Here is a 19,271-nt window from a genome sequence, read left to right as displayed (position 1 = left end):
ACTAAACAGCAGTGCCACTTCAGACCCGTCAGAACAGTGTCCATCATTCGCTGGAATGTGGCCGGTGCAGAACACAGGCCAAATGGAAGTACTTTAAATTCGTACAGTCCATCTGGGGTAACAAAGGCAGTTTTTTCGCGATCTCGTTCGTCAACTTCGATTTGCCAATATCCGCTCTTCGGATCTATGGATGAAAAATACCTGGTTCGCCGGAGTCGATCTAACGAATCATCGATCCGCGGAAGCGGATAAACGTCTTTTTTTGTGACGTTGTTCAACTTTCTATAGTCAACGCAGAACCTAAGCGTTCCGTCTTTCTTTTTGACGAGGACCACCGGCGATGACCAAGGGCTTTGGGATGGTTGTATGACGTCATCGTCAAGCATTTCTTTCACTTGTGCATTAATCACGTTGCGCTCTTTCGCCAATACGCGATAAGGCAGTTGTCGTATGGGACGAGCATCGTCATACATGATTATTCGGTGTCTCGTGATGGACGTCTGGCGTACCTTAGAAGAAGATGCGAAGCACTCCTTGAACCGAAGGAGCAACTCACGCAGCGCTTTCTGCTTTTCCTCCGAAAGGTCTGAATTGATGTCGATATTGCTGAGTGTCTGAGCTGGGTTCTCCTTCGTCACAGACGCACAGCATTCAGCAACGTCTGCTATGGGCTCAGCGAAAGCAATAGTTGTACGACGAAATAGGTGCCGATGTTCCTGGCTGAAATTCGTCACGAGGAGCGCCGAAAGTCCACCTCGAAGCATAATCAGACTGCGAGCTGCACATACACCGTGTGTCAGCATAAGGGAGGAATTGCCCTCTGCGACAGCTTCGCCGTCACGCAGATCGTCGCATACGACCATTACCATGACACTTGCGCGTGGTGGTACAGTTACACTGTCGGCGTAAACTCGAAGCGCGTTACGTCGGCAATTGTCGCGGTTGTTCGCTGCTCTTTCTGTCGAAAAAGTCACTGTGCGCTCCCGGAGGTCTATAATGGCACCATACTCTCGCAGAAAGTTGACGCCCAAGATAAGGTCCCGAGAACAATCGCGGGGTATAAGGCAGCTGGCAGGAAACGTGAACCCACGAATTTGTACGCTGACCGTGCACATGCCCAACGGTGTGACGACATGCCCGCCAGCAGTCCGAATTTGCGCTCCAGACCAAGGCGTGATAACTTTTCTAAGTTCCGTCGCCAGTTTTCCGCACAAGATTGAGTAGTCAGCCCCCGTGTCCAATAAAGCACTAAAGTGGCAGCCGTCGAGCACTAAAGTGGCGGCCGTCGAGCACAACAGGTATGTCGAGCGAGAGTCTGTCGCTGAGTTCGGCTGCTGTCGTCGTTGAATCGTGCTGAATAGACCGTGCTGGCGTCGATGGGAGGTCTTCGGAAGGGCGATTATCAGCGGCCTCGCCCCCGAAGGTCGCTGTTCTTAGTTTTTCCGGCGAGGGCTTGGCGATCGTCCTTGCGCTGCCATTGGAGGGCTTCTAGGAGCGGGGGAAGAACGCCTGGGGGACGGCGAGCGCGACTGCCGCCGCGGGAACAGTGGCATACTCTGCTGGGTCAAGTATTCTTCAATCGCCCTAGGCCTTTCACCATATCTGGGCCTTGGTGAATCCGCGGCAAAACCTTGCAGTCCGAGACGGCGGTATGGGCACTCGAAGTATATGTGACCGGCTTCTCCACAATGATAGCACAGAGGCCTTCTGTCCGGGGTACGCCAGACGTCAGATTTCCTTTCGGGTGGGTGACGATCCTCCATACGTTGGATTGGTTGCACAGATGGGAGCGGCGGGACGTATGACGCGGCGTAAGACGTGGCGGGGTCGAAATGGGTCGGAGCTCGGACAGGGACTCGCCTCAAAACTTCCGCATACGACGGCCGCTGCAACTGTGCTGTCACAGGCGGCGCATTGTTGTTAGGAACGGGACACTGGATCGCTTGCTGCACTTCGTTCCTCACAAGGGCAGAAATGGAACCTCAGCGTGGGCTGAGGCGGGCAGGTGAGCCGTTGAAGCTCATCACGCACCACAGAGCGGATAAGATCTCGGAGAACGTCCACGTTTCCAAAGGCAATCGCGTCCGTCAGTGAAGCAGCGTTCGCGTGCCTGTCATACGGAGCTGAGCGCTGGTCCGAAGGTGAAGTTGGGTTCAATTGCCTGTCATAGAAAGTTGAGCGCTGGTGTAACATCTTTTCCATCGTGGTGGCTTCAGTTAAGAATTCAGCCACGGTCTTCGGCAGGCTTCGAACAAGGCCAGCAAATAGCTGTTCCTTAACTCCCCGCATTAGATGGCGCAGCTTCTTTTCCTCGGACATGGTTGGGTCCACCCGACGGAAGAGGCGCGTCATATCCTCGACGTACGACGTCACGCTCTCGTTCGGCAGATGAATGCGGGATTGGAGCGCCCGTTCGGCTCGTTCGCGGCGATCAGCATTGGTGTAGGTATCGAGCAAGGCACGACGGAAATCAAGCCACGATTTGATGAGCCCTTCTCGGTTCTCGTACCAAGTGCGGGCACCATCCTCCAAGCTGAAGTAGACGTTCCTTAACTTCGCCACGTCGCTCCATTCATTTATCTCGGCAACGCGCTCAAACTGGACCAACCAGTCTTCTACATCCTCGAAGATATCTCTGTGGAACACATTCGGCACTCGGAGATTCTGCAGCAGATACTGCGTTGCCGTTGTGGCCGTACCTTGCCTAATGGTCGGTAGGGACGTCGACGTTCCTTCCATACCGGTGTGTGGGGGCGTCGATGTTGTTGCGGAGAGATGATCAAGCTCTGGAGGCAATCCTCGGATTCTCCTGCTTGCCCGGTGAACAGGGGTGTCCACTAGGATAGGGCTGGTACTCCTGCTACCAGGAGGGGTTTGTGGCATCGGATAAACCGTACCCCGCACCTCCACCAGTTCTGTCACGAAAAGACAATAGACGATGTACCCGGCGTCGGCGAGGGAGGCGGTTGAACAAGATGGCGTGCAATAATTTAAGCCGGCGTCCTCAGCTTCTACCCCTTCTACTTCAGCGCCCGTCTCTTGCTGAGCGCGTGTTCCAGTCCCAACTTCTTTTTGTTCAGCGCTGGCTCGTGACACCTGGCGGCAATATAGCTGTTATAGGCTTAATCCAATAGATGTTTCGGTTGGTTTTCACCACTGCCGCATGTCCTCTAGCATACACAGTGACTGTGCTGCGTGTGCCGTACAGGCCTTGTTTGAGTTTGATTGTTGCTTGACTATTTGTGACACACTCTGCCATTTGTAGCCAGAAATCTTTCTCTGAGTAGGCTAAGTGGAGTGTCCATTGTGCACATCTTTTTTGGATCTCATTGCAGAAGACTTCTTCAAATATCATATCATATGAGTCTATACTCTGTGCAGACTGTGCTTATTTGCAGTGGTAGAAAGGAGAAAACAAAAGCTTGGCTGCTTACAAATGGTTGCTTAAAAAGTATTCCGTAGAAATATGGCTATTTGCTTTGTTTTTGTCCTCAGGTACATCCAGTCAGGCATGGAAACTGAGTCAGAGGCCCAATATGCTCAGAGGAAGAAGCACAGGAGGTAATGGGCTGGATATGTTGCTTCATTATTTATCTTTTCTTTAACTCACATTTCTTGCTACTATCAGGGTCCTTCAATACCTTTCATCTGGTTATGAAACTTCCCTGAAAGTTTCATATAGGGGCAGAAGGTGGCACTAGATGCGCTGGCTAGGTAGAAGGTGAACAATCTGCCACGCCAAATGCCGGGGCTGCGCGATCGTGCAAATCTTTCACGATGAGAAGCACCTCTCCCACATTTATTTAGTATGTTTGTAGAGTGAACATGCAACATGAACTTTTGACAAAATAATTTAATGTACGATGCGTTTGTGTTTCAATCATACATGGCATTTCTTTATTATTATGGTCGCCCTCTTCCCAATAGTAGCCTTCCTCACACAAACTGTTTCGTTTGCCTGTATCAATTTGCGCTTTGACTGGTACGTTAGTGAATAATTTTGTTATTCCCATTAGATAGCTTTGTTAATCCGTTGGCTATCTTTGTTAGTTTGACTAGGTAATTAGTTTGTTATTTGCCTCATTTATTTAGTTTATTGGTTCAGTTGGTTTTGTTACTGTAGTTTGTTATGTTGCTTAATATTGAGTTTAGTTAGCTAATGTAGTTAGGTTACTTAGCAAGTTAGATTAGTTAGTTATTAGTATAATTAGCTCAGTAATTATCTATTTGGTTAGTCAGTTGGTTAGACTTGTTACTTTATAGTTAGCTTAGTCATGATTAGTGATAATTAGGAAATTACTTAAGTAGTTTGGTAATCAGTACGTTGGTTAGCATTTTTGGTTTAGTAATTACCTATTTCTTTGGTTAGTTATTCCGTTGGGTAGCTTTGTTAGTTTGAAATGCAGGTTTTTATGTGAAATTACATAAAAGTGCCACGTGAACTTGCTCTGTAGTCGGTTTCAAACGATGGAGTAGTCCAAGTGTACAATTTGAATTATGAATTAAGCTGCTGCTGCAAACACAGTTGAACCTGGAAATGAAACAAGGCATTGTAGTTATTTCAAAATTGTTCACGTTTTAAGTTTCTGAACACTGTACAGAAACGGGGGCAATTTGCACGTTGTGTCGACACTATTCATATGCCAATTCAGGCAGTCGACCCTTGTGCAATAGCAAGTGCGTGCACAGAATGCCTGTGGTGTCCGTTCGGCGTCTGCTCCGATCCACCTTCCAATCCACTTGCAGCGTCACGGTGCGTCTACTGCAGGCCATATGTGAAGCTCTCCCATACCGTTGCGCGGAAGTTTCATGACCAGATGAAAAGAATTGAAGGACCCTGCTACTATTTAGCATAACGAACTGTTCAGAAATTTGGCAACATACATTCTTTTAACACATATAAGAATTTTGATGTCTGTGAGCTAGCACACAGATGACGTTGCTTCTGCATTACCTGCACAAGTTTCTTCTCATCCAATATCCCACTATCACCATTGCCATCATAAACAATAATCTCATGCACTTGTGCCATTGCTTCAGGTGTGGGGTCCTCATTTCTGCCCACGTTACTTGCTTTTCTTTATAACATTTTCACCACGGTTACTTCATTACTGCAGGCATCGCTCTCGCTCCAAGTCGCCAGATGTCAAAAGGTCCATCCCGAATGATGTGAAAAAGCACATTGAGTGAGTGATCCAGTGTGCTTATCTTAAATCTCTTCCCTCAACCCCTGTAAAGACATGAAGATTAATACTCAAGTGGTAATAGAATGCTTGGCAGATCCAGTGTCAGGAGAGTGGGGGGAGAAGTCTCTGTGTAGGTGGCTGCATGTGGACACTTTTGATGCAGCTGACTTGCTTTAATGTAAATGTCAGTGTACTTCACACATTTACTTATATGATCTGAAGTATGACTAACTTAAGGATAGATAAGGTAGTTTAAAACAGCACTGTGAGTTATTTACAAATGTATGTATACACACAACATGATATTATGCATCCAAAAGAGTATTATAACTCCATAGTGGAGAGGAAGGAAGAATGCCTTACACTTAGTCATCCTCGACATGAGAGCCTTGTTTTGGTTAAGTGGCTTCAATATGCGCAGAGGTAACCGTAATTCTGGATGAGCCAAGTGTCAGTTATTATCAGCAGATGGCATCCTGTCATTTGTCTGTATAATCTGTGAGCAAAATAAGTGAAGAATTTGAAGTGTCAATAACTATATTGTTTTTGTGCATGTATTTATGCCGTGTGCAGGTATCACTTGATTGATCCAGTTACACTTACTGAGGAGGAGAAGAAGGACATCAAGTACACCAAAGTGGAGTGAGCATTGCATTATTTGTTTCATTTTTCTTCTCTCAATTAATAAGCTCGTGCAGAGTTGTGCACATTTCTGCTAAACAAATTATGCACAAACCATTAATATATATGTATATATATTTTTACACTGCACATGTAACAGTATGGGTAACAAGTTTGTTCTTGAATGTACTGATGTCAAGGTTCTGTTGTTCATAAATGTTATCTATGCCTTTTTTTACATGCCATAATCAGTGTATGTTCTGTCTTTGCTTAGCATCTTACTAGTGCTATTATTGGGGTCTCATTTTGTTTGGTTGATGTTATGCCACACTGCATGCCTACATCAAGGCATGGCGCTCCCCCCTCCTCACCTCATTATTCTGAAGTGGTTGCCCTTGGTGACAATCGGCAAAGTTCCAGGAAACTGCCAAACCCTTTCTGTGGGTTGAACTGAGTAGTCCGGGGGGACAGAGCACCATGATGAATCTACTGGCAGCCTTCAGAATTCCACAAAACTGCTGACCCGCGTCGGGGAGACTGGTTTTATGCAGCTTGAACTTCTCCTTCGACGAAAGAGGAAATCCATGCAGTTGATGTCAGCACTCATCCTGCCTTGTCCTGCCGACGATGGATGCCCAAAGGGATTTAATGCAGAGCCAGCCTATTGTTAGAGAGTCGCCACCAGCCGTCCCGTCAGTCTTGTGTGCTCTTAGGCACTGCTACCTGTATGCTATTACCTGCTATATGTACATGCTGTATGAAGCATTTTGTCTCCTCGTCCACTACAAGAACCCGTCTCTCGTCCTCGATGCAGAGTCGCAATAGTTGGGTACCTCTACGATAAGTTTCACATTCCCTTTGATTCTCTTTACCGTCACTGAATCGTATAGTTTCCGAGTTTTCTTTGGCATGCTAATTGTGGCTACTGTGCTAATTGTACACTTTTTCTGTTTCTAATATTCACTCATGTATGTGGTGCATACTTCGTATGTCTTCATTATGTAATCTTCCCCCTCTACTGTATTGCCCGAATAGGCTCTAATGTACGTATACTAATAAATGAATAAATAAATAAATAAACAGTACTCTGTTACACAGAATGCATCTTTCGTGCATCTTTTTTTTCTTTTTGTACAACTTGTCCTTGCAGTACATGCTTTGTCTTGGGCTTACACATTTGTTTCTAAATTCAAGATATCCCTTTTAATTCTTTTCATGTTTAAAACAGAACCGACTCCAGACTCTTCAAGATCCGTTATTCGCCCACTGCAGGCCGGCCAAACTACAGAATGGCTAAGATTTCCTCCAGGTAGTTGAAATTTGCTGCATTGTACACACTCTCTCTCAGTCACTTTGAACATAACCTTGAGCAGTACAGCAATCTCTGTGCTTCTGGTAGTGATAGCAGTAATCTCATTCTTTATTGCTTTCCAGTATTTTAGAAAAGTCTTATACAAGGCAGTAAAGTCAGGCAGTGGTTAAGTGTGATGACCAGATAAGTTACTGAATGCTCCTCAGAAACTATTGGAGCATTGTTAGGGACCATACATGAATAGCTTGCACATGCCAAGTTTTGTTTTGAGAGTTTGGACATTTCTGCTTAACAAATTATACACAAACCTTTAATATATTTTTTTACACTGCATATGTAGTAGCACAAGTAACAAGCTTGTTCTCCAATGTACTGGTGTCAAGGTTCTGTTCGATTCTGCTCAGCCGTGCAGCCAAGGAAAACAAGAACGGCCAGGAGGAAGAAGATGGTCCTCCTCCACCCTATTCAACGTTGCATTCATCTCCTGCTGCACATGTGGCTGGAGCCACCTCCATCAAAATTCCATTGGACTTTCCGTCAGCATCGGGACCTTATGAGTCATCGCCCAAGCTGACGAGGGACACATTTCCACGCCCCTTGATGACTCCAGTGTCGATGTCAAATGGGTCACCACTCATCAACTCCGGTATGGCTGTTAGAGCTCCCGCTAGCAATGGAAAGCTGCCAGTCTTCACATCGAGGTTCGTATTCTGCTTGCCCACCTTAGTTTACAGCACATAGCCATTGCTGTCTTATTTGCACCGTCATTCAGTTATCATGTAGCGATGGAAGAGTATCCAGCCTGATTGCTAAAGTGAGTTACGATTGGAAATCCCCTCGTACTCCTTTACTATGCAGTGCCTCCGTAACTGCTAGCATTTCTACTGAATCAAACACCTCGTAGTGGGGCAGCTATCACCTCCAAAGCAGGTAAAGAAGAAGATGGGCTCACGTGCAGAGAGCATGAGTATGAACAGGCTAGTGCAGTCGACCTCAGCGGCTGCAGTGTGGGCCGCTCCCGAGATCCCACTGAACCATGGCTAGCCGGTCTATGGCTACGGCGGCTACCTCTTCGCACTGCCTCCCACAATCTTTTTATAGTCTAAGAAAGCCACATAGAGAGAACAACAGAAAGCTGAGCTAGTTGGTAAGGATTCATTATGCAAAAAAAAAGTGAGGCGTGCAGACAGGACACAAGAGTAGAGAAGTGGACAACACGAACGCTGACTATCAACTGAAGGAAGCACTGAGGCGAAAGAAAGAAAGAAAGAAGACACAAAACTCATCTGCGCAAACTCCGGTATGGTATATCACCACGTGTCAGTCGGGTACATGTGCCGGTCTATGTGAGAGATAGCTGTTAAGGCACTTAATCTCTTCCTTATGTAAAGTAATCGGAGGCTGACTCATGCACGCACTTCCACCATTAAAGATATGCCATGCCTCTACCATAAGACGCATATCTTCATTCTTATGCCTGTACAATATCGCGCATTCATCTAACTCTGGCGTGCAGTTACAATCTCGGCAATGTAGCGAAAGATTAGAAGGCGACCCACCAGTTAACGACCTTTTATGTTCCATTAGCCTCTGATTGATACACCGTCCCATTTGCCCTACGTAGAACTGGCCATAGCTAAGGGGAATTTTATACACCGCACCCATACGACAGTCAGTAAAACTGTTGTTCTTATTGTGCTTCACTGGACAAATATCTGTTCGTTTTTTGCCTTTTACCCGCTCCTTTTTATTCTGTACGGCAGCACATATCTTACCTAGCTTATTGGGAGCAGTGAAAGCAACATTAACATCATATCTACTTGCAACTTTTTTAAGCCTGCGCGACACTGAATGAATATACGGAATAGCCACTACTCTTTTTTTGCTACTACTGCTTTCTGTAATCACGTCCGTCCCTCTTGAAACCGACTTCTTTAGGCGCTCAGCCACAGTGGCCACCGCTACACTAGGATAACCTGCTTCTAATAGGCGCCGGACCTGCACATTAAAACTGGCGCTCATTTTGTGCATGCAGGATCTGGTGAGGGAAGACTTAAGGCACGACATGGCAATTCCGTTTTTTACTAATTTAGAATGCTTGGATTGAAAGTTTAGCAACGGCTTCGAAGATCTTGGGGAGTACTGCCAACAAACATGGTTTTGTTCGAAGATCAAGGAAATGTCAAGAAACTGAATTACGCGTCGCTGAGGAAATTCCTTGGTAAACTTTAATCCTCCCCATAAAGTTTGAATTGATCACTTACTGAGGTAACAGCGGAATCGAATTCTTACCTATTGCAGAAAATCAGGTAATCATCAACGTACCGAAATATCTTGATAATGCTATCACCTAAGGCTCTCTGTAAGCAGTTGTCAACCTTACTCAGGTAAATGTTGCTAAGAATAGGGGCAACCTTTGAGCCAATACAAATGCCTGATTTCTGCAGAAAAACGCCATCTCTCCATCCAATCAGCGTCGACTTCAAGTACATTGAAAGAATTTCTAGAAAAGCTGCCGTGGAAACACCGCATCTGTCAATAAAAGCCGATTCTTGCACTTGTTCTTTAATGCACTCATTTACGGAATTTAGTAACCCGTCATGCGGCAAGGAATAATACAGGTCTTCGATATCCATACTAAAAGCTGTACAATCACCAGGATTTTCCTCTCTCAAATACTGAACTAGTGCCTGAAAATTACGTAAGCAAAAGGGGTCTGAAAAAACTAGTGAAGCTAAGCAGTTCTGTAGGTAACTGGCGACACAGACCTGCCACGTCCCTTTCTCTGACACTATAGCACGAAAAGGAATTTCTTGTTTATGGGTCTTGGCCGAGAAAAACAGTTCTAAGGTGAGGGATTTAGCTTTCTTGACATTACAGACAAGCCTATCAACATTATGTCTTGACAAGAGGTCAACTGCACGTTGCTTAACTACCGAAGGCTTGAGTTTTACTGGCTGTAAATTCTTTTCTATGGCTGAAATCGCTTTTTCTGAAAACATGTCATCTGGCATAATTACGAAATAACCTTCCTTGTCAGATATTACTGGTCTAAGCTTATGCTCCACAAGGTAATCAACTAACGGTCGGACAGGGTCAGGCGTCTTAAAATGAGCATTTGATTGTTTAATGCTAGCAATGCAATCCGAAATACAGCGTGAGCGTTCAGTTGATAGTTCAGTTCAGTTCAGTTGATTACCTTGTGGAGCATAAACTTAGACCAGTAATATCTGACAAGGAAGGTTATTTCGTAATTATGCCAGATGACATGTTTTCAGAAAAAGCGATTTCAGCCATAGAAAAGAATTTACAGCCAGTAAAACTCAAGCCTTCGGTAGTTAAGCAACGTGCGGTTGACCTCTTGTCAAGACAAAATCTTGATAGGCTTGTCTGTAATGTCAAGAAAGCTAAATCCCTCACCTTAGAACTGTTCCTCCTGGCCAAGACCCATAAACAAGAAATTCCTTTTCGTGCTATAGTGTCAGAGAAAGGGACATGGCAGGTCTGTGTCGCCGGTTACCTACAGAACTGCTTAGCTTCACTAGTTTTTTCAGACCCCTTTTGCTTACGTAATTTTCAGGCACTAGTTCAGTATTTGAGAGAGGAAAATCGTGGTGATTGTACAGCTTTTAGTATGGATATCGAAGACCTGTATTATTCCTTGCCGCATGACGGGTTACTAAATTCCGTAAATGAGTGCATTAAAGAACAAGTGCAAGAATCGGCTTTTATTGACAGATGCGATGTTTCCACGGCAGCTTTTCTAGAAATTCTTTCAATGTACTTGAAGTCGACGCTGATTGGATGGAGAGATGGTGTTTTTCTGCAGAAATCAGGCATTTGTATTGGCTCAAAGGTTGCCCCTATTCTTAGCAATATTTACCTGAGTAAGGTTGACAACTGCTTAGAGAAAGCCTTAGGTGATAGCGTTATCAAGATATTTCGGTACGTTGATGATTACCTGATTTTCTGCAATAGGGAAGAATTCGATTCCGCTGTTACCTCAGTAAGTGATCAATTTAAACTTTATGGGGGAAGTTTACCAAGAAATTTCCTCAGCGACGCGTAATTCAGTTTCTTGACATTTCCTTGATCTTCGAACAAAACCATGTTTGTTGGCAGTACTCCCCAAGAACTTCGAAGCCGTTGCTAAACTTTCAATCCAAGCATTCTAAATTAGTAAAAAACGGAATCGCCATGTCGTGCCCTAAGTCTTCCCTCACCAGATCCTGCATGCACAAAATGAGCGCCAGTTTTAATGCGCAGGTCCGGCGCCTATTAGAAGCAGGTTATCCTAGTGTAGCGGTGGCCACTGTGGCTGAGCGCCTAAAGAAGTCGGTTTCGAGAGGGACGGACGTGATTACAGAAAGCAGTAGTAGCAAAAAAAGAGTAGTGGCTATTCCGTATATTCATTCAGTGTCGCACAGGCTTAAAAAAGTTGCAAGTAGATATGATGTTAATGTTGCTTTCACTGCTTCCAATAAGCTAGGTAAGATATGTGCTGCCGTACAGAATAAAAAGGAGCGGGTAAAAGGCAAAAAACGAACAGATATTTGTCCAGTGAAGCACAATAAGAACAACAGTTTTACTGACTGTCGTATGGGTGTGGTGTATAAAATTCCCCTTAGCTGTGGCCAGTTCTACGTAGGGCAAATGGGACGGTGTATCAATCAGAGGCTAATGGAACATAAAAGGTCGTTAACCGGTGGGTCGCCTTCTAATCTTTCGCTACATTGCCGAGATTGTAACTGCACGCCAGAGTTAGATGAATGCGCGATATTGTACAGGCATAAGAATGAAGATACGCGTCTTATGGTAGAGGCATGGCATATCTTTAATGGTGGAAGTGCGTGCGTGAGTCAGCCTTCGATTACTTTACATAAGGAAGAGATTAAGTGTCTTAACAGTTATCTCTCACGTAGACCGGCACGTGTACCCGACTGACACGTGGTGTTACCATTCCTGAGCATGCACAGATGAGTTTTGTGTCTTCTTCTTTTTTCGCCTCAGTGCTCCCTTCAGTTGATAGTCGGCGCTCGTGTTGTCCACTTCTTTACTCTTGTGTCCTGTTTGCATGCCTCACTTCTTTTTTGCATAATGAACCACATAGAGAGGCTGATAATACGCTGTATAGTACTTCTCAATTACATGATTGATTACTGATTTACCATGTGTTAAACACCTTGCAAATTCAACACTTTGCAGACTTTGATGTCTACACTCCTTTTTATGTGTACAATTCACTGATGTACTTTTTCATTTTAGGTGGCAAGATACTGAATTAGTCTGTGTACTTATTTCTTACTTGTCATGTGCTTTGCTTTTGCACTGCACAATAATGTATCAAATGTTGGTTTCATTTATTTTCGTTAGAGCATCTTCCACAAGCAACCTCCTGGCACCCACTACAACCGTGTCGTCTTGCATGACAACCTTGGCTAATGGCGGCATCTCCTACAAGTCATTCACAGTAAGCATCTCTTTCTTTTCTTGCATTTGGTTTTGAGAGGACAGTGCCTTCCAACTATCATACTGGCTTTTTACTTCCAGCAAGCTTTTACTCACAATTGCTGAAAGCGCTTTCAAAATTTGTGAAGTTTCTATGTTCTATGAGACATGAAGTTCAGATTAGTGAATGCCTGCGATTTCGTAAGGAAAGTATGGATTGATAAACTTTAATGCCTACTCAGGCACCTGTAACATTGACCACTGAGTTAGTAATACTAATCCAATTTATACAAAAACAGCAGTGAATTGAAAACTATGATGTCACTTTTGGTTACAGGAATCTCACTTTTGGTTACAGGAATCTCCACAGGCAGCAATGAATGAAAGTCCTCGATTGACATCCCTAGCACCACACCTAATGGCTTCCACAAGGTTTGCAGAACATTTATTCTTACTCTTCAGTACCTGTCATGATGCATGACTTAATTATGTAGTACTGAAAACGCAACTTAAAACAGTACACGTTTGTGTATCATCAGGTAAAGTGTGCCGAAGCAGTATACAACGTCGAAAATCTGGTGTTCCTGTACTATATCATCATAAATTAAAATTCAGAAAATTCAAATCACACTGAACGTGCATCTGTGCATCCTTGTTCGCTAAATTTGCAAGTTTAATTAACCGATTATAAGTTTTGTAGCTGCAGCATGCTCAATGACCAATTGTAAAGCTATTTGACACTGAACTTTAAAGGGACATTAATAGAAGTCTGTCATCGTTTTCTGCACACCAATATACAACTTTGTTGTGTAGAAAATTTGCCACCAGAAGTCCCACTGCCACTCTTCAATTTGAATTGCTTGTCCCAAAACTGAGGAGTTGACGTAATCTCCACATCTTCTTCTCCTCTGCTACTATCATCTGCGAATTAGCCATTGCTTTCTCCACTCACATCAACGGCATTCCACAAACTGCTCACCTTGCTCCAAATATTTTGCCTCCCGCTTGCTTCCCCACTCCCTCTTACTGCATGCAGGACAGGCACTCTCTTCTTTTGCTGCTCACTGTTCACTTGTGCACATCTTGTCTCTGTCTCCCTGTTTGCCAGTGGCGCTGTCAGTCTGCAACGCTGATGTCACATGAAAAAAGTACTATAGTCCACAACAGGTGGCGCCACTCCGATTTTCCATTTTCGTCAGTTTCTTGCTTACAAATGCTCTGTTCTTGCTACAGATGACGAATTTGTCATTGCAGAAGCCTAATCTATCAATTTAGCTCAATTTAGTATTTTCCTTTAGTGTCCCTTTAAAGCAATCTACATTGAACATTTTCCAATTCGCACTTCAGCCTGTGGCAACGGTAAGTATGGGCAGATGACAACATAAATCAGAGCAAGGCAACATTGGAAGGGTTTTCAGGAAAGGTGCTAAAGTTTGTCAGGATACACTGCAGAATAGCTCTGATCAAAGGTGACAATGTGGATAGACACAATATGAGAAGATGATGACGAGCGATGGGCTCGCTTCTTAATGCCCGTCTGTAATTTTAAGTCCTTTTTAGCAAGTGTACAGTTCATTTTTACTCTTTGTGCCTCTCTCGCTGAACGCTGGTCTGGGGGTCACCGTCCTGCAAGAGAAGCACATCAAGCGTCTCGCGAAATGCACCAGACCAAAGCAGCGCGGCGAGCCTCCACCGTCGGTCGCGCTTCGTGATGCTCTGATGGCATCCGTCGCAAGCAATCAGCAATCAGGTCAGCATGTTCCTTCTGTAGACCACAGAGAAGATGAGCAAGCAAGGAAATGGCTACCTGGAGATGAGATCGAGACAAAGGAATCTACAGGAGACAACGAAGAGATGGACCAGACAGCTTTCACTGTTGTCTCTTACCAAAATAAAAGAGCCGCAGGTGTTCCTGTTATATTCAAGCCAACTCAGCCTGTCAGCAGCTTATGGAAAGTAAACCCAAATCTTCTGGCTTCTGCGGTCGTGACAACAGCCCAAAAAAAGATACTCAGCCACCGTCTCAACAAGCATGGCAGCCTCATGGTGACAGTGTCTACACTTCCTGCAGCCAATCGCCTCCCCACAGTGACAGATCTATCTGGTATTCCTGTAGAAGCTTGAGTTCCATACTCCTACTCTGCTACGTATGGGAGGATACAGGACGTTCCTGTTGAGTACTCGGATGACGACCTCAAGGAATATTTGAGCGAACAAGGAGTCATATCTGCTAAAAGGCAAGTTTTTTACGTCCCTAACGAAGATGGCGTAGTAACAGAAACTCGAAGACGCTCGGTCATCCTGGAATTCTCTAAGGACGCCCCTTTACCAAACTAAGTGTCGCTTGGATTCTGCAGTTATCCCGTGACGGAATACATGGGGTCTGCTACTCAATGTTTCAGATGTGAAAGACATGGGCATATAGTGAAATATTGTAAAGGCCCCATCCGCTGCAAGATATGCGCTGGTGCACATACGCATAAGGAGTGTACGTCACGTTCCCAGCCTCGGTGTGCAAACTGTGGAGCTGAGCATGCTGCATCATACGGAGGGTGTCCTAAAAAGAAATCAGCCACTCTTGCACGGACAATGGAGCAAATCCACGGAAAAGTGCGGAAACAACGAGAACCACCACTGAATCAGGATGTGATATATACATCCACAAACCAAAAGCACACGGTGCAGCGCAGCGACATGACTTTGAAAAAATCCTTCGCCTCAGTCGTGAGAGAAAACCAGCAAAGGCCTTCAACTGCAAAGAGTCAATCAAAGCCCTCAAGTGATAACACCTCTATCTGGCGAGTCATCAGAGGCAATCGCAAAGAGCCGCAACAGCTTTATCCTTCAGTCACCAACCATTTATTCGGACCCCACGGGGACTATGGAAATGTCTGAATAAACAGGTGTCCGAAAAAGCAGATTAAGAAAAAAAAATCCTTGATTTCCACGCACTTATTCTGGCGCGGCAGTAGGCTTGAAGAAATCATGAATGCGCCGTTGCACGCTGTTCCGTTTACACGCAATCAGATAAGCCTGAATCTCTGTGAGGGTCGTACGGTCACCATAGGTGGCTGAAAGCACAGTCACTGCTTGTACGCGCTCTGCATGCGACGGCAGCGTAGCACACGGTACGTCATCTTCCGACTCATCGTCCAGCGGTGCAGCAGAAACCTGACGAATGATCTCGCCGTCGTCGAGTTCTGCGCATGTCAGTACAGCAGTGTCAGCAGATGTAAAACTGAAATGAGACGGTGTCCGGAATCGCAATGCCACCACTGCGCAGGTCTCGGCAGAACATATTCGGCGTCAGTAGGGAGCACATCGGTAGGCGTCAAATCCCAGGCCTCCCGGCACCCGCTTGTCGGCATTCCCCAGTGCTGTCTGCACCATTAGACACTTGACGCGATGTTTCCGTATGCCACGTTGGATCACCGCAACCTCGACACAGCACACAAAGCAAACCTCACCATGCCATCACGCCGACACCAATTGCACAAACGAAAAACATGGCCTACTCGCAGCGTCGTGCGCGAAGAAACAAATCAGCTGCTGGATTGTCTTGACATGGCTTATACCTATGTCACACGGGCACATTTGGAAGGCCTTCCAGTCAACGACCTTTGAAACCAATTCTTATAGGAAACGCTGTTTGAAACACCACAATAGCCACAACTCTATCGACTCAAAGGAGTTGTCTCGCATCTACATGGCACTTTTGAAAGGCCGTTGAGTGGTTCAGGCGTTTCTCGCAAAATTGTGTGGCGCTGCGGATCTTTATTTTTAGGGGGTCCGCTGCGCCTCAGGGCATAGGGGTAGGTAGAAACAGTGTAGAAAGTGCAACAATAGAGGCTGACACCAATAAAATGGCCACTAGGAGGTCCAGGAAGAAAACTACAAATAAATTTAACACCAGGATCAGGTACATAAACATGCTAGGCGGTAGAAAGATAGCGAGATGGTTAGAAATAGAACAGCAGTTAAAGGACGAAGAAGTAGGTGTATACGCGCTATGCGAAACACACCTCAGGGATCTAGAAGACCCACCGCTTATTGAAGGCTACGTCTGGGAAGGGAGCAATAGAACAACAACGGAGAGGAAGGGAGGAGGAGTAGGTATGCTCATACACCAAGGAACAAATTGGCAAAGAATAAAGTTAACTTGCAAAGAACATGTCTGGGTATCAGGTACAATTGCCGGTAAAAAGGCATGGCTAGGAGTAGTTTATTTAGGGACAGGGGACAAATACAGGCAAGAGAACAAAGATCTAGTGAAGTGTCTCGATGACGATATAAAGCAGTTTGGAGAAGGTGCCGATATTTGTCTGCTGGGTGACATGAATGGCCACATCGAGGATCTGGATGGATACACAGATTGTAATGGGAAGTTGATGCTAGACTTCTGTGAACGACACAACCTAGTTATAGTAAATAGAGAAACTAAGTGTGAGGGACAAATCACGTGGGAGTCCTGTAACAGACAAACAACAATTGACTACTGCTTAATGTCGCAGGAATTGTATAGCAAGCTAGCAATAATGGAAATAGACGAAGAGGGGAAGTACAGCCTCGGAAGTGATCATAAGCGTATTAGTCTACAGTTGGGAGCCCTACTCAAAAGAGAAATGCAGGGAAGCCAAAAAGAGTACGCAAAATTAAATGACGCGCAAATAGCGCAAATAGTGGCTGGCATAGAGGAAGCAATAAAGAAACATCCCATGGAAAGGTGGGATTATAATCAGTTAGAACTACTCATTAGTACAAAAATAAAAGAGGTAAAAGGAGTAAACTGCTGGAGAGGAAAGGGGAAGCCACGAAGTTGGTGGAATAAGGAAATTAGAGAGGCCATCGAACAACGACGGTGGGCATCTCGGGAACACAGAGAAGCAAAGAGGGCGCAGTTATCTGAAGAGGAAATAGGCCAAAAATGGGAATATTATCGACAAAAGAAACAACAAGTGCAGGACCTCGTCCAGGCTAAAATAAAGCAGTCCTCTGATTGCTGGCTGGCTGAAGTTCGCGATGCAACTAAAGGGGGGTCAAGAAAATTCTGGAACCATATAAGCTGGCTGGGTAAAGCTAATCACAGAAAAGAGGAACAGATTCACGATGCCAAAGGAAATTGTTTAGAGGGAGATGACGCTGTGAACTACATCGGTTCAGTTATAGCAGAGTTATTTAGGAAAGACGATAGGGTAATTGCCCCAAGTGAGGGAGCAACACAGAATAGCATAATAGAAAACAGCTTAGAATTGACCAATCTTAACTGGAAAAAGGCAGAAGCAAATGTTCCAAAATGCACGTCCGCGGGGATAGACGAAATTCCAATCAAGTTAATTAATGAACTTGGCCCAAGAAGCAAGGAAACGCTGATAAAAGCATTGGAGGCAGTCATAACAAATAAGCAAATTCTGCACAGCTGGAAACAGAGTAAAATGAATTTGATTTATAAAGGGAAAGGTGATAAGAAGAACATAAAATCTTTCCGACCAATTACGATAACATCAGTTATATATAGACTGGCGATGCAGGCGGTGAAATTAAAAATGCAGTCATGGGTAGAAAGTAATAGAATACTTGGAGAACTTCAGAACGGGTTCAGAAGTGGTAGGCGCTTAGATGATAGCCTGTTCGTGCTTACCCAGTGCATAGAAATAGCTAAGGCAGAAAATAGACCTCTGTATTTAGCCTTCCTGGACATAAGTGGTGCATACGACAATGTGAACAGGGAACTCCTGTGAAACATATTAAAAGCTGAAGGTATCGGGAATGAGGTAATTGATTTTCTACAGGAACTATATTGAGAAAATAATGTTGAAATAACATGGGAAGGAATCAAGAATACGACAACTGTCGAGGTTCACAAAGGATTAAGGCAAGGTTGTCCTCTATCACCGCTGCTGTTCATGCTTTATATGATAAGCATGGAAAGAAGGTTACAACGAAGCAATCTAGGGTATAATCTGTCGTACAGATTAGGCGAAAAGGTTGTTGAGCAACGACTACCGGGTTTAATGTATGCGGACGATATTGTACTGTTAGCAGATAGCCAGGAAGATTTGCAAACTCTGGTTAATTACTGTGGGGACGAAGGAGACAGTTTAGGTTTCAGTTTTAGTGCAGCTAAGTCCGGTGGGATGTTTTTCAACGATACAACTGATCAGGAGCTTACAATGAGGAGCCGAGTGGCCGAATACAAGTATCTCGGGGTATGGATAAACAAAGGGCAGATGTACACGGAAAAGCACGAACAGTCTCTAATAGCAAAAGGGCGAAGAGATGCCGGGATTTCATAAGGCATTGTGGGGTTACAACAGGTATGAGGTACTGAGAGGCATTTGGAAGGGAGTAATGGTGCCGGGGCTTACTTTCGGGAATGTGGTCCTGTGTTTAAGGGCAGATGTTCAGTCGAGACTAGAAGTAAATCAGAGAGCTGTGGGAAGGTTAGCACTAGGTGCCCACGGGAAAACCACAAACGAAGCAGTACAGGGGGGATATGGGCTGGGCATCGTTCGAAGCACGGGAAGCTCAGAGTAAAATCCTATACGAAAAACGTCTGAGGAAATTGGACGACAACAGGTGGGCAGCTAAGGTATTTAAATACCTATACAGAAAGAGCGTTGACTCACAATGGCGAAAAAGAACTAGGAAGCTAACCAGCAAGTATGCCAGACACGAGGACGAAAAAGGACAGAGCATTAAACGAC

The 19,271-nt window shown here is 44.9% G+C and overlaps 1 protein-coding gene across 4 annotated transcripts in view; it reads left to right on the top strand.

Annotated features, from left to right (window-relative positions):
* Positions 1–19,271, top strand: part of LOC142571339 (band 4.1-like protein 4) — a 230,905-nt gene that overhangs the window by 191,092 nt on the left and 20,542 nt on the right. For 3 of the 4 annotated variants that reach the window (XM_075679609.1, XM_075679608.1, XM_075679612.1), the window contains exons 19-25: positions 3,496–3,561; positions 5,118–5,186; positions 5,760–5,828; positions 7,036–7,116; positions 7,524–7,820; positions 12,493–12,589; positions 12,905–12,999. In XM_075679609.1, coding sequence (XP_075535724.1) covers positions 3,496–3,561; positions 5,118–5,186; positions 5,760–5,828; positions 7,036–7,116; positions 7,524–7,820; positions 12,493–12,589; positions 12,905–12,999 — 774 coding nt within the window. The remainder of the gene's footprint in view (positions 1–3,495; positions 3,562–5,117; positions 5,187–5,759; positions 5,829–7,035; positions 7,117–7,523; positions 7,821–12,492; positions 12,590–12,904; positions 13,000–19,271) is intronic. The other variant, XM_075679610.1, reaches the window with a different exon arrangement.

Source organism: Dermacentor variabilis, chromosome 2 (genome assembly GCF_050947875.1).
Source record: "Dermacentor variabilis isolate Ectoservices chromosome 2, ASM5094787v1, whole genome shotgun sequence".
In the NCBI taxonomy this organism is placed as follows: Eukaryota; Metazoa; Arthropoda; class Arachnida; order Ixodida; family Ixodidae; genus Dermacentor; species Dermacentor variabilis.
This window is presented reverse-complemented; position numbering and strand designations above follow the sequence as displayed.